We start from the raw sequence: 12400 nt of genomic DNA on the forward strand, positions 1-12400 counted from the left end.
TTTTTTTTTTTTTTTCTTGAGACAGAGACTTGCTGTATTTCATGCTGGCCTTGAACTCACTATGTAGCCCAGGCTGGCCTCAAACTGAGGGCAATCCTCCTGCCTCAGCCTCCCGATTGCTGGGATTACAGACGTGCACCAACACACCTGGGCTAAAATATTATGAATCATACTCAGTGTATTATTAATCTCAAGCCACGTTTATAATTCTTGTTGCTGTTTTAAAGGTTCTTATCCTCGAGTAGGTGACCAAAATTTTTTCCTTGAAAAACAACTTTTATTTTTTGTCATTTAATTCTTAGGAAACTTACAGAAAAACTCAAAGGAATAGAATTTAAGTTTCAGTTGTGTTTATTGCTTATTTCTTTTTATTAAAACAATCCATTAATGGGGCTGGGGAGTTAGCTCAGTGGCATTGTGCCTGCCTTGCAAGTGCAAGGTCCTGAGTTTGATCCCCGGTACCGAAAATAAAAAAACCCAATTAAAAAAGGAATTTGAGATACCCTTAATTTAAAACAAAGATTTTGAAGGCCCAGCAGTGTTATTTGAAATGGTTATGTTCTCAACTTTAAAAAGAAAGCTGGCTCAAAGAAGCTCAGTAGTTACTGATTATCTACTCAAGGCTTTAAAATCTTAGTTGGTGTTTATATTTAATTTACATACAGCTAAGGAAAGGATTTTTGTTTTCTAATGTTAAACATGTTTAAATTATTATACTTTTGGTTTTTTTCTTTAAAGGGGAAAAGCCTCCATTATACCCCAAATGATCACTTCCAGAATGATGGAATTGGTAAGTGGAAAAATAAGCCTTATGAAAACTTACCTTTATGATAGAGATTTACCCCATATTTCACCATGAGAAATAGATGTCTGTCTCTCTCAACCTCTTTCTCTCTCTGTCTCTTTTTCTTATGTGCACACATAAACACAGTTTATGGAAACTCAGTTAAGTCTTATGTTTTTTAAATGTCAGTAGGTTGATAGGTTATTCCTAAAAAGAGGACAGTTTTTAGGTACCAGCATATGGTATATGCAGAAGTTTTGAGGAAAAACATTTAAGCCTTTTATGCAAAATAAATATTCAGAAAATACTCCTGTCCTTTAAATGTTGGGTCATGCCGATTTCAAGGTAAAGTTATTTAAATGATTTTAAATGTTGCAGAATTATGCTTTTAAAGTAATAATTGCTTAACCTTTATTTTATATGTGGCTGTGTTACAACTACAAGTTAAAACTTTGTTCTGAAGAATCATGTTTCCCTGGTCTGAGGGAACTATTTTATTTAGTGAAAGCATGTGCATACATGGTTTTCCCTCTTTATGGTCACATCTGGCCCCTCATATAGAGATACCTCAAACAATTAGAATTAGAATCCCATTTCACCCAGCTATTCCTCTGCTGGGTATCTTCACAAAAGAACTAAAAGAATCTTTCCACAGTGATACATGCTCACCCATGTTTATAGTGGCATAGTTTGTCATAGCTAAAACTTGGAAACAGCTCAATTGCCCATCAACTGGAGCCTGGATAACGAAGATATGTTTTTTGTTTTGTTTTGTTTTTAATGTGGTTGGAGTACTACTCAGCCATAAAGAACGAGAAAGTAGAGAGACTTATAGCTAAGAGGATGCACATTGAGGCCGTACTCTTAAGTGAAATTAATAGGACACACATATAAATACTGGATAGTTTCTCTGGTGTGAAAAAGTAAAAGTGTAAATAAGGGTTAAAATGTATAATTGGTATTGTGTAATAGGAAGAAAAATCTAAAAGAGTAGAGGAAGCGGGAGGGGTAGGGGAAAGCTAAAAAGCGAAAAGAAAAAATATGTGAACAGGAAAAGCATGAAAACTGTCTTTGTAAAAAGGGAAGGGTGGAGGGGCTTAGGGGAGGGCTGGGGAAAGGGGAAAAATAACCTGAAAAGTCATGTGTAGGTACAAGATCCCAATGATGAATGTAACTGTTGTATGTATACCTAATGTGTACCAATAAGTTTAATAAAGATTTAAAAATCTATAATTATACTAGTTTATAAAAGGAAAAATTTCTAAATCAGGTCAAGTTAATTTTGAGAACATTATAAAATGGTTACTTTTAAAATATGCTTTATTCTTTCACATTCATTGATAATTTTTTGACTCTATTATGTGACACACCTAAAAAAGATATTTTGTTGTTGGATATATTTTTATCTAGGTGAACTGAATAGTGATTGAGTGTGTTATTTTTTCTGTCTGTCTTTCAGTTCAGCCCAATCCTTCTGTACTTATTGGCAATCCTATTAGAGCATATACTCCTCCACCCCCTCTTGGACCTCACCCCAATTTGGGAAAATCTCCAAGCCCTGTTCAGAGAATTGATCCTCACACTGGGACAAGTATTCTATATGTACCTGCTGTCTATGGAGGGAATGTAGTTATGTCGGTGCCTTTACCTGTAAGTGATGTTTGAAATACTTCCTATTGAAATACTTTCTGTTAAGTAAATAGGCTTCACTATATTAGTCACAATCCCTGATGGTCAGCTACCAACCTTTTGCAGAGGCAGGAGAGGGGGCAGTTCTGGGGATCAAATCCAGGGCTTTATGCTTGCTAGGCCAAGTGCTCTACCTCTGAGCTACACTCCAGCCCCCAATCTCTCTTTTTCTTCAACTTTTCAATGTCCACAAGCTTCTTTTAAAGTAAATATTATCTTTAAAAGTTAAATTTTGAAATATCCAAAGGAATGTATGTTGTTGCTTGCAATTTGCTTCTTGATTACTGGTGACTGTGAAGAAATCTGTAAATTGGATCCTTGATTTAGAAGAAGCCTTTGTATTTTAAAATGTTTGTTTTCTGAGAAAAATTGGGCTAAAAAGGTTGATAGCCAGTCAGTTGGTTTCTTGTTTTGTAAAGTGATGTTTTTATTTTGTCTTTTTTTTTAATTTTATATAAGTCATGGCCTTTTCCTAAGGGATGGTTGGAGGAGGCAGAAAGGCTTGTATTAGTCTAGTTCTCTTGGATCTGAATTTGTCTGAGAAATTTCATGCCCTCTGAAACCTTACTAAACTATTTAAATACATTCCTGAATCCTTTCTCAGACCATATTTTTATAAGACTTGTGTCTTATATAAACCCATTTTTATTTCCTTTAAAGTTTTTTAATATTTTGCAAATTTTTACAATTTTCAGATATGTGAAAAAAAATTTTTTCTTTTTTTTGGTACCGGGGATTGAACTCCATCCTTGCGTTTGTGAGGCAGGCCACCGAACCACTGAGCTAAATACCCGGCCCAAAATGTGAATATTTTTAAATCGAGGAGTTTTAGCCTGGGAAATAATTTCTTTCATTTAAGTCAAGTACTATAATTTCAGGCAGAGCTGATCATGGCCAGAGAGCTTTGGCAACCCTGCTCATACCTTAAAAGAGGAAAAAATGCCTACTTGCAAATAGTTTTTAGCCATATTGGCCTGATAGTTCATAGTGATAGCAGCGAAGAAAAGTGGTTGTTGGGCCGGGGATTTAGCTCAGCGGTTCGGTGGCCTGCCTTGCAAGTGCAAGGACCCGAGTTCAATCCCCGGTTCCAAAAAAAAAAAAGAAAGTGATTGTCAGTAAGAAATATGTAGCTCATTCCTACTCCCTGCAGAATCTAGACTTCTAACTGCATTAATTCTTCCTGGACAGCCTGGGAACATTATGCATCATTTACTTTAAATAGTAAGTCTCTTAGGATTTGACTTCCACTTTACTAGTTCAAAAGGCTTTTGTTACATAAAATTTCTAAGAGTCTGCCTCAGATACTTACACTAAAATAATAGGGCAGTTGTTCAGATATCATTATATTTATTCCTTTTATGTTAATAAGCAGAGATTATATATCCAGACACACTGGAGCAAGTTTTCTATTTCTGTATTTTAAATTAGAGTTGAATTAATCAAAAGTGATGATCTGTTTGAATTTTACCTAAAATAAATGAACATTAAATGATTTGGTTATTCTTATAAAGTTGGAACATATTTTTTTTAACTGAGACTCCTTAGACTAAATTCTTTAACTTTCCCCTTTCTCTTATTCAGTCTATTAAACTACATAAGTATGGAGTTATGAACTAAAAAAGATAACTTTCATGGTAATAATGTGATTTATATACATTCATATTTTAAGAAAGTGATTCAAAAATACAAAATGACATCTTACCTTAAGGAATAATTGCCAATTTTCAGTCCTCAATTTCTTCCTAATCTTAAAAATGAACCATTTTCCCTTACATGCTAATGATTCAGGGAGCCATTTTTGGCCAGTGTAAGACATTATGATGATTCTACCAATCTTTACTACTAAGTAATATTAATCATGTAGTTACTCATTTTATAAAATAAATCATCTGTGTGTGTTTGCTTTTTTAAAAAAATTAATAGCACTGTAACAGTTTGCATTTTAAAATATAGTGAATGCGGTCATTTTATTTCTTGTAATAACCTAGGTACCATGGACAGGATACCAGGGTAGGTTTGCAGTTGATCCTCGAATTATTACACATCAGGCAGCAATGGCCTACAATATGAACCTCTTACAGACACATGGACGGGGCTCTCCTATTCCTTATGGCCTTGGACATCACCCACCTGTCAGCATAGGGCAGCCACAGAGTCAGCATCCTGAGAAGGATCAACATGAGCAAAATCGAAATGGTAGGTTGTTATACTTTACTTCTATTCCCAAATCGGTGACTTGCAGAGTTCTGTCTGCAGTATGATAAATGTGGATTCTAGACCTCCTTGAGAGAGAACGTGGTATGAAAAACTTAAGGATCCTCTCTCCAGGAGACACAAATAAATATGTAGGTAAAAACTTTGCATGTAATTTTAGAGGGTTCTTTAGATTAAGTGGTCCCACTTAATTGATTTCACAAATTCCCTAAGATATATTAAATTTTAATATTTAGAGACTTTTAAGTAGTAGTTATTTAAAGATACAATAGAACAGCGTCCTCTCCTGTTAAATATTTTTGATAACCCACAATATTCTTGTGATATTCTGAGCATTAGTGTTATTGTGGGATAGTTGGTATGAAGTAGTTACTTATGAAAATCTATCAGAATTACAAGTAAGAAAATTTACTGCTTTTTTAGTTAAGTTTATGAAATAATTTATTGCAGTAATATTTACCTTTTTATTTTTTTAATTTATTTTGTGTGTGTGTGTGTGTGTGTGTGTGTGTGTGTGTGTGTGTAGCAGGGATTGAACTCAGGACCTTGCTTTTGCAAGGCAGGCATGCTGCCTCTGAGCTAAATCCCCAGCCAAATTTACCTTTTTAAAATGCACAGTTTGATGAGTTTTAACAAAGGAAAGAAATGGAAACAAAACTTTTGTAAATAAAGTGGAAAGCTGGGCGTGGTGGCGCACGCCTATAATCCCAGCACTGGGGAGGCTGAGGCAGGAGGATTGCTGTGAGTTCAAGACCAGCCTGGGCTACATAGTGAGTTCCAAGTAAGTCTCAACTACATTGTGAGACCCTGTCTCAAAAAACAAACAAACAAACAAAAATAAAGAGCGGAAAGGGGTTGAAGGGAGGAGAATGGGAAAAAAAGAAGCAGCAAGATATATCATGTGGAGGTACAAATTCCCTATGATGCATGTTACTGTTATGTATATCCTAAATGTACCAGGAAAATTAAAATTTGGAATGCATCCAAACTCAAAAACAAAAATATATTTGTTAACTACTATCAAAATCAAAATATGGGATACTTGCATCACTTCCTAAGTTTCCTTGTATCCCTTTGTAAACAGTCCTGACCTCTAACCTATCCCTAAGTAACCACTATGTTGACTTTTTTTCCTTTAAGTTTATTGGTACATTTTAGGTATACAGTATAGTTACATGCATCATTGGGATCTTGTACCTTTACATGATGTATCTTGGTTCTTACTTTCTCTCCATTCCCTTGCCCTTTCATCACCCCCTCCACCCTTCCCTATTTACAAAGACTTTATCTCCTTTTTTTTGCTTTTCTTATATTTTTTCTTTTTCCTTCTTACCTTTCCCCTACCCCTCCCACTTCCCCATCTCCTTTAGACCTTTTCTTCCTATTACACAATATCAGTTATACATTTTGATCCTTATTTACGCTTTTAGTTTTTCATATCAGAGAAACTATTTGGTGTTTACATGTGTGTCCTATTAATTTCACTCAAGAGTATGGCCTCATTGTACATCCACTGAGATATAAATACCTCTGCTTTCTCATTTGTTATGGCTAAGTAGTACTCGATTTTATAAAAATACCACATCATCTTTATCCAGTCTCCAGTTGATGGGCAATTGAGCTGTTTCCAAGTTTTAGCTATTACAAACTCTGCCGCTATAAACATGGGTGAATGTATATCACTGTGGTTATGAGTCTTTTAATTCTTTTGAGAAGATACCCAGCAGAAGAGTAGCTGGGTGAAATGGGACTTCTAATCCTAGTTGTTTGAGGTATCTTCATACTGATTTCCACAGTGACTGCACCAGTCTGCACTCCCACCAACAATGAAGAAGGTTCCTTTCTCCCCACAGTCCCACCAGCATTTGTTATTGGTTGATTTCTTGTTGGCTTATTAGTTATAATGTTGTTAGTAGTACTTCAGTAGTTGCTTTAGGATTTATAGTATATACTTTTTTTTTTTTTTTTTTTTTTTTGGTACTGGGGATTGAACTTGGGACCTTGACCTTGTGAGGCAGGCAGCAACAACACTGAGCTAAATCCCTGGCATTATAGTATATATTTTATAGTCTACTTTCCAATGTATTTTTTACTCCTTCTTGCACAGTAAAAGAACCTTACGGCTTTCCATTTTTTCTCTTTGGTTTTTATGCTGTTGTTATCCTTCTACACATTTTTAAGTGTTAAACCGTCAACTATCTTTTTAAAATTTTTCAAAAATAAAAAATAATCTTACATATTTATCCATGTAGTTATCATTGAAACTTTTTTCCTGTGTATATATGTCTCCACTTGAGAACATTTTCATTGTACCTGAAGGGAGATGATGATAATGACTTTCACTCACCTCCTCCCCCTCCTTTTCCTCTTTTTTTTTATACTGGTATATGTTTCATATTTCAAGTTTGCTGATGATATTTTCAGCATTTATATATCTGAAAATAGCCATATTTCACTCTGATTTTTAAAAGTTTTTCCAAGTATGGAGTTCTTGGTTGGCAGTCACTATTCAGTATTTTAATAATGTTATGTTTTTTCTCTTGTCTTATTTTCAGTGAGAAGTCTGATGTCATTCTGATCTTTGTCATTATGTTTTTTTTTTTTTTTTTTTTTTTTTTTTTCTGGAAAGTTTTGTTTTCTTTTTTTTTTTTTTTTTTTTTTTTTTTTTTTTTTTTTTTTTTTTTTGGTACCAGGGATTAAACTCAGGTCCTTATGCTTGCAAGGCAGGCGGCAGAACCACTAAGCTAAATCCCCAGCCCTGTCTTTATGTTTTCTTTATGTTGTTTTTTTCTTTACGTTTCTCTTGCTGACTTGAAGGTTTTTTATTACTAGCTTTAGCAATTTGATTATGATATGCCTTTTCAAAGTTTTCTTCATATGTTTCTTGTGCTTTGGGTTTGTTGAACTTTTTGATCTTTTGTTTTTTGCTTTTCATGAAATTTAGAAATTTTCAACCTTTATATGTTGAGATACATTGTGTGTGTGTGTTTCTCCTCTTTTTTAGAGATTCCAATTAACTATATATTAGGATGTTTAATCATTCCCAAAGTTCATGGATATTCTTCATTTTTTTCTTCAATTTTTTCCCGTTTTTCTTTTGTAGTGTCTAATCTGTTGATTCTACCCAGTGTTTTTTCATCTAATACTGTAGCTTCCATTTCTTGAAGTTTACTGGTGAAGCTGTTCTAGCATAATAATTCACTTTGCAAAGTTCTAGTGGCACTACTGAAATAATGGTTTTGCATAGGGAAATTTTAAAACATGCAACCATTAATTCTTGTAGATTAGAAGTTTTTCACATGTGTGAAATTATTCAATTCTGTTATAATTGTGGTTCTTTGTTTTTGTTTCATGGTGCTGGGGATAGAACCCAGGACCTTGCATATGTCAGGCAAGTGCTCTGATGTCAAGCTGTGCCATAATTTAGCCCTTTTAATACTTGATTTTACTGCCTTTATTCATAATCTACTTATATTTAGTTTGCTATACCTTTAAACAGTATTAACATAATTTCTTTAAAAATATCTTTATTTAGTTTATTAGCTTTCTTTCACTGTGACAAAATACCTGAGATAAATAACTTATAAGGAGGAAAGATTTATTTTGGCTCATTATTTCAAAGATTTCAGTCCATGCTCACTTGCCATAGACCAGTTGTAGTGATACAGTAGCACATTCTGGCCTAAGCAATTGACAGAGGAGGTCTGTTCACCTGAAGGCTGGGGAGCAATACAAAAGAGAGGAAGGAGCTAGGGTCCCAGTGACCCTTCATGGGCTTGCTCCAGTGACCTGACTTCCTTCCACAAGTTTCCATCTTTGGAAGATTCTCAACCTCCCAGTGGTGTCATGGCCCAGGGACCAGCCTGTTAGCATAGGGGCCTTTGGATGGCATTTAAAAACCAAACCATTAATTCATTTTAGATTCCTTTACTGAAGTAGATTGAGGCATTGATTGCATTTTAGCTTAACTGCACTTATAAGTAAACAAACCATTTGAGTCTTTATGAGTAGGTAAAAATTCCAAGTTCTTTTATATGTCTAGTTTTTAATTCTTGGAGACTGGGCAGTTTTTTAGGGGGGTTGTTTGGTCTTTTAAGGTTATCCCTTTTTAGCTTTTGCTTTGTCCGTGATGTTTACTTCATTTATAAATTTTCTTCCTTGCAGAGAAACTGCAACTCTGAAAATTTAAGAACAAAACCCAATAACATAAATCAGTAATATTGAATATAAAATGTTTAAAATATTCTGCTTCTCTAATATTGGATAGTTATGGGAAATGGCACATTCGCTAGAAAAAAATTTACAAGAATTTTAACATGTTTTCTTAGGTAAAAGTGATACAAATAATCCTGGAGCTGAAATTAATAAAATTCGAACACCAGAGAAAAAGCCTGCAGAGCCAAAACAGGTATGCTACTTACCTTTGGTGAGTGTTTTATTCTAATGGATTTAGTCTGATTGGGCATCTTGGAATCTTGATGTTTTAAAGAAAAATATATTTTTTTATGCATATCTTTTGTAGTTTTTATTTCACAGGGATTAGTGGGTTATATTATACTTTCTTCTGTCATTGTTTCTTTGGCTGAGATATTTTCTTAACCTGTATATTTTTCTCAAGTAATGTTATTTAATATTAAGACTTTGAGACTTTCCATGATAAAGTAGTAAATGAGGACTGAAATGACCTCAGAATGAGAAGTGTTGTCACAGAAAGGGAGAAGACTTAACTTCCCCCAGTTTCTAACTTTGTTCTCTCATCCTACCCACTGTGTGAATATTTAACTCTTTGTCTTTCTGCTCATCTACTTTCTTTGCTTTTGTTCTTATGAACTGGTTACAGAAAATCACACCACTAGTTGAACAGTGTCCCTGGAAATTCATGTTTTCCAATCATGGAGCTTTCCCACTTTTCTTTTGCATGTACTTAGTTCATTTGCCCAGTGTTCTCAGTGTATCTTCTCAAATCTGATGACCTTCTACTTCCTGTTCTTATGATCAGGTGACTTTGCCTTAGGTTTATCGCCATCAAGATTTTGCTGTTTGTGTACATTGTAGATATCTTACCTTTTCTGTATCTTTTAACCACTCTACTTCCTTATCACCAGTCCTGAAGGAAGAGTTCCTGTTAAGACTAGTATCTCTTCCAGTTCCTCACAGAAGTACATTGGTTGACACTTTTGATCTTCATTTCCCTTATTCATCTGTTACTTCCTCTTTAACCCATATGGTTAATATGGTAATAGGCCTCAACATTTCATAGAGCGGTGAGCTCCCAGTAGCCACATCCTATGAACACACTTTAACAGTAGCCTTACTTGGGGCTTTTTTGTTTTTGTTTTTGGTATTTAGCACTTCTTTTTGTATTTGGCACTTTTTTTGTTTTTTTTTTGGTACCAGGGATTGAACTTGAGTCCTTGAGCTTGCTAGGCAGGAGCTGGAACCACTGAGGTAAATCCCCAGCCTTGGCACATATTCTGAGCAGAATTTTCCAAGTCTCTCTTTGACCATCTTTTTTCTTTTGGTTTCTCTGATACAACATTTCTATTTCTCACAACTTTCTCTGCCATGACTACCTATCCCTCATATCACTTCTTGTTCACCCTCACTCTATGTCCATAGTCCAATTTGAGGTTTTCCAGGGTTGTGTCATTGCCCCAGTTCTCTTTACATTCTGTGATTGCTTGTTACAATCTGGCCCAATCTGTGATTTTAAATGCCTACTCCATAATGACTTCCAAATCTGCATCTTCAACCTCAACCTAGCTTCGAGCAGCTGTTTTTTATGTTAAATCACTTATGTCCATAAGCATCTCTGACTGACAGGTAAAATTGATGGAGTGATTTCATACTTTAGGAGAAGCCACAGCATGAATGAAGCAGCAGGGGAACCTTTTCTGGATTGTAAGAGGGGAGGTGCAGTGAAAATCACCATGGTACATGAATGGGAGGATGCAGAGAGAACAAATGGCATGTTAGGGGTACGGTAGTAGCAGATGTAGTCAGAGGCAGCTTGGGACAAAGCAGTCGCGAGAATCTTTGGTATTATTGGAGCAACTAAAGCCAAGAGAGCTAAGTATCTCTTATGTCTTTCTTTTTAAATTTCTGTTATGAATCTTCTCTGTTAGAGGACTAGATCACCTGATAGACATGATTCATTTTCTTTCCCCCCTGATGCTTTGTCTTGGGGCGTAGGAAGACTATAAATAAAAGAACTCGTCATTCTCTTTGACTCTGCCTCAGTATTTAGAAGAGAGAGATAAGAGGGAATTCAATTCTGGTTCCTTCATAGGTTCCTTCAGACTTTGTAGTTTTATTAAGCCCATAGTAGAATCGTAGAGTAGCATAATCATGAGTTAAATTTCTGTGACACAGACCTAGCTTCCTGCCTGTGTGAGAGACAGAAGAGTTGGAGGCAATTAAAACTGTAGCCTATCTACAAATAACCTTGACATCTTCTCACAGTCTTCTTCATGTGATCAAATCATTATCTATAGTGTCTTCTGGACAGAGACATATTCCAAACTACTGTTGACTTGGTCATTGACCAAATGAAGATTTATAGGGGAAAACGTTTGCTTATAAAGAACCTTAATCAGGTTCTAAGACAGTTGAAGAGCAGGTAAGGGAACTTCTTAGAAAGCCTGGGACAGAGCTGTCATCCTTCTCACTTCTTTTTGTAGATAATTGTGTATATCTCCAGTAATTTTAAGGACTCTTACAGTCAAATATAATGGTGTCCATTTGAGGTAGGTGATATGAGTTGCAAATGTACTCAGGACATGATTGGTTTCACAACCATTTGTTGCAGCAGCTTCATCGTCAGAGTTGGAAAAGAAAAATTTCCTCTTTCCACCATATAATTTGTTTTTCATCTTATCACCACTTATCAAACTTAAATTTCAGAAGGACAGCACCACTATCTGCTTTTAAAAGCTTTGGTGGTTTACCACTGTTTAATGGGATTAAAATCAGTGTTTATGCTCAGTGTTGAATAATTCAGGATCTTATGCATTTGAACTTTTTTTCTTGCCAACAAAGGGAAACTAACATAAAAACAAGTGAAGTTTTAGCTCTTTACACACAAAACTTCTCATGCTCCCCAAATTCACAATACTTATTGTGCTCTCTCAACCTCAGCATAAACTGTTACCTTCAGCTATAATGTCTTTCCCTTCTAGAATATTCCAGTTCTCTTTGTAAGATTCATTTTGAATGCTATCACCTTTGTGAAGCCTTCCTTAATTTCTTCAGGCCCTAGGATCTCATATCACATCCTCTTACAGTATCTGTAGTTACATATTTACATGTACTAAATACTGTAGTAGACTCTAAACTTTTTCTGTCAAAGGCTGGACAGTAAATCTCAGGCTTAATGGGCCATATAGTTTGTGTTGCAACTGCTCAACTCTGTCATTGTAGTGCAAGAGCAGCTATAGACAATATGTAAATGAATGAGTGGCTATATTTCCTTAAATTGTACTTACAAAAGTTTAGTAGACTAGAAATAATATGGTTTGGGGACATGGTTTACAGACCCCTATTATAAGCTCTTGAAAAGGGTATAGTCTTGGCTGGGAATTTAGCTCAGTGGTGCCGCACTCTGCCTGGCAAGTGCAAGGTCCCAAGTCTGATCCCCAGGATGGTGTGTGTGTGGGGGGGTATGATTATAGTCTAGTCTCAATCTTATTGTTGCTTTTTTTTTTTTTTTTTTTT

At 35.2% G+C, this 12400-nt stretch overlaps 1 protein-coding gene across 3 annotated transcripts in view; it reads left to right on the forward strand.

Annotated features, from left to right (window-relative positions):
• The window catches only part of Helz (helicase with zinc finger), a 152299-nt gene that overhangs the window by 111375 nt on the left and 28524 nt on the right, over window positions 1–12400 (forward strand). For all 3 annotated transcript variants that reach the window (XM_010616799.3, XM_010616801.3, XM_010616800.3), the window contains 4 exons: window positions 739–790; window positions 2244–2434; window positions 4462–4669; window positions 9016–9095. In XM_010616799.3, the coding sequence (XP_010615101.1) occupies window positions 739–790; window positions 2244–2434; window positions 4462–4669; window positions 9016–9095 (531 nt within the window). The remainder of the gene's footprint in view (window positions 1–738; window positions 791–2243; window positions 2435–4461; window positions 4670–9015; window positions 9096–12400) is intronic.

The sequence above is a fragment of the Fukomys damarensis genome, unplaced genomic scaffold (assembly GCF_012274545.1).
Source record: "Fukomys damarensis isolate Sample0158 unplaced genomic scaffold, DMR_v1.0_HiC HiC_scaffold_23, whole genome shotgun sequence".
Classification (NCBI taxonomy): Eukaryota; Metazoa; Chordata; class Mammalia; order Rodentia; family Bathyergidae; genus Fukomys; species Fukomys damarensis.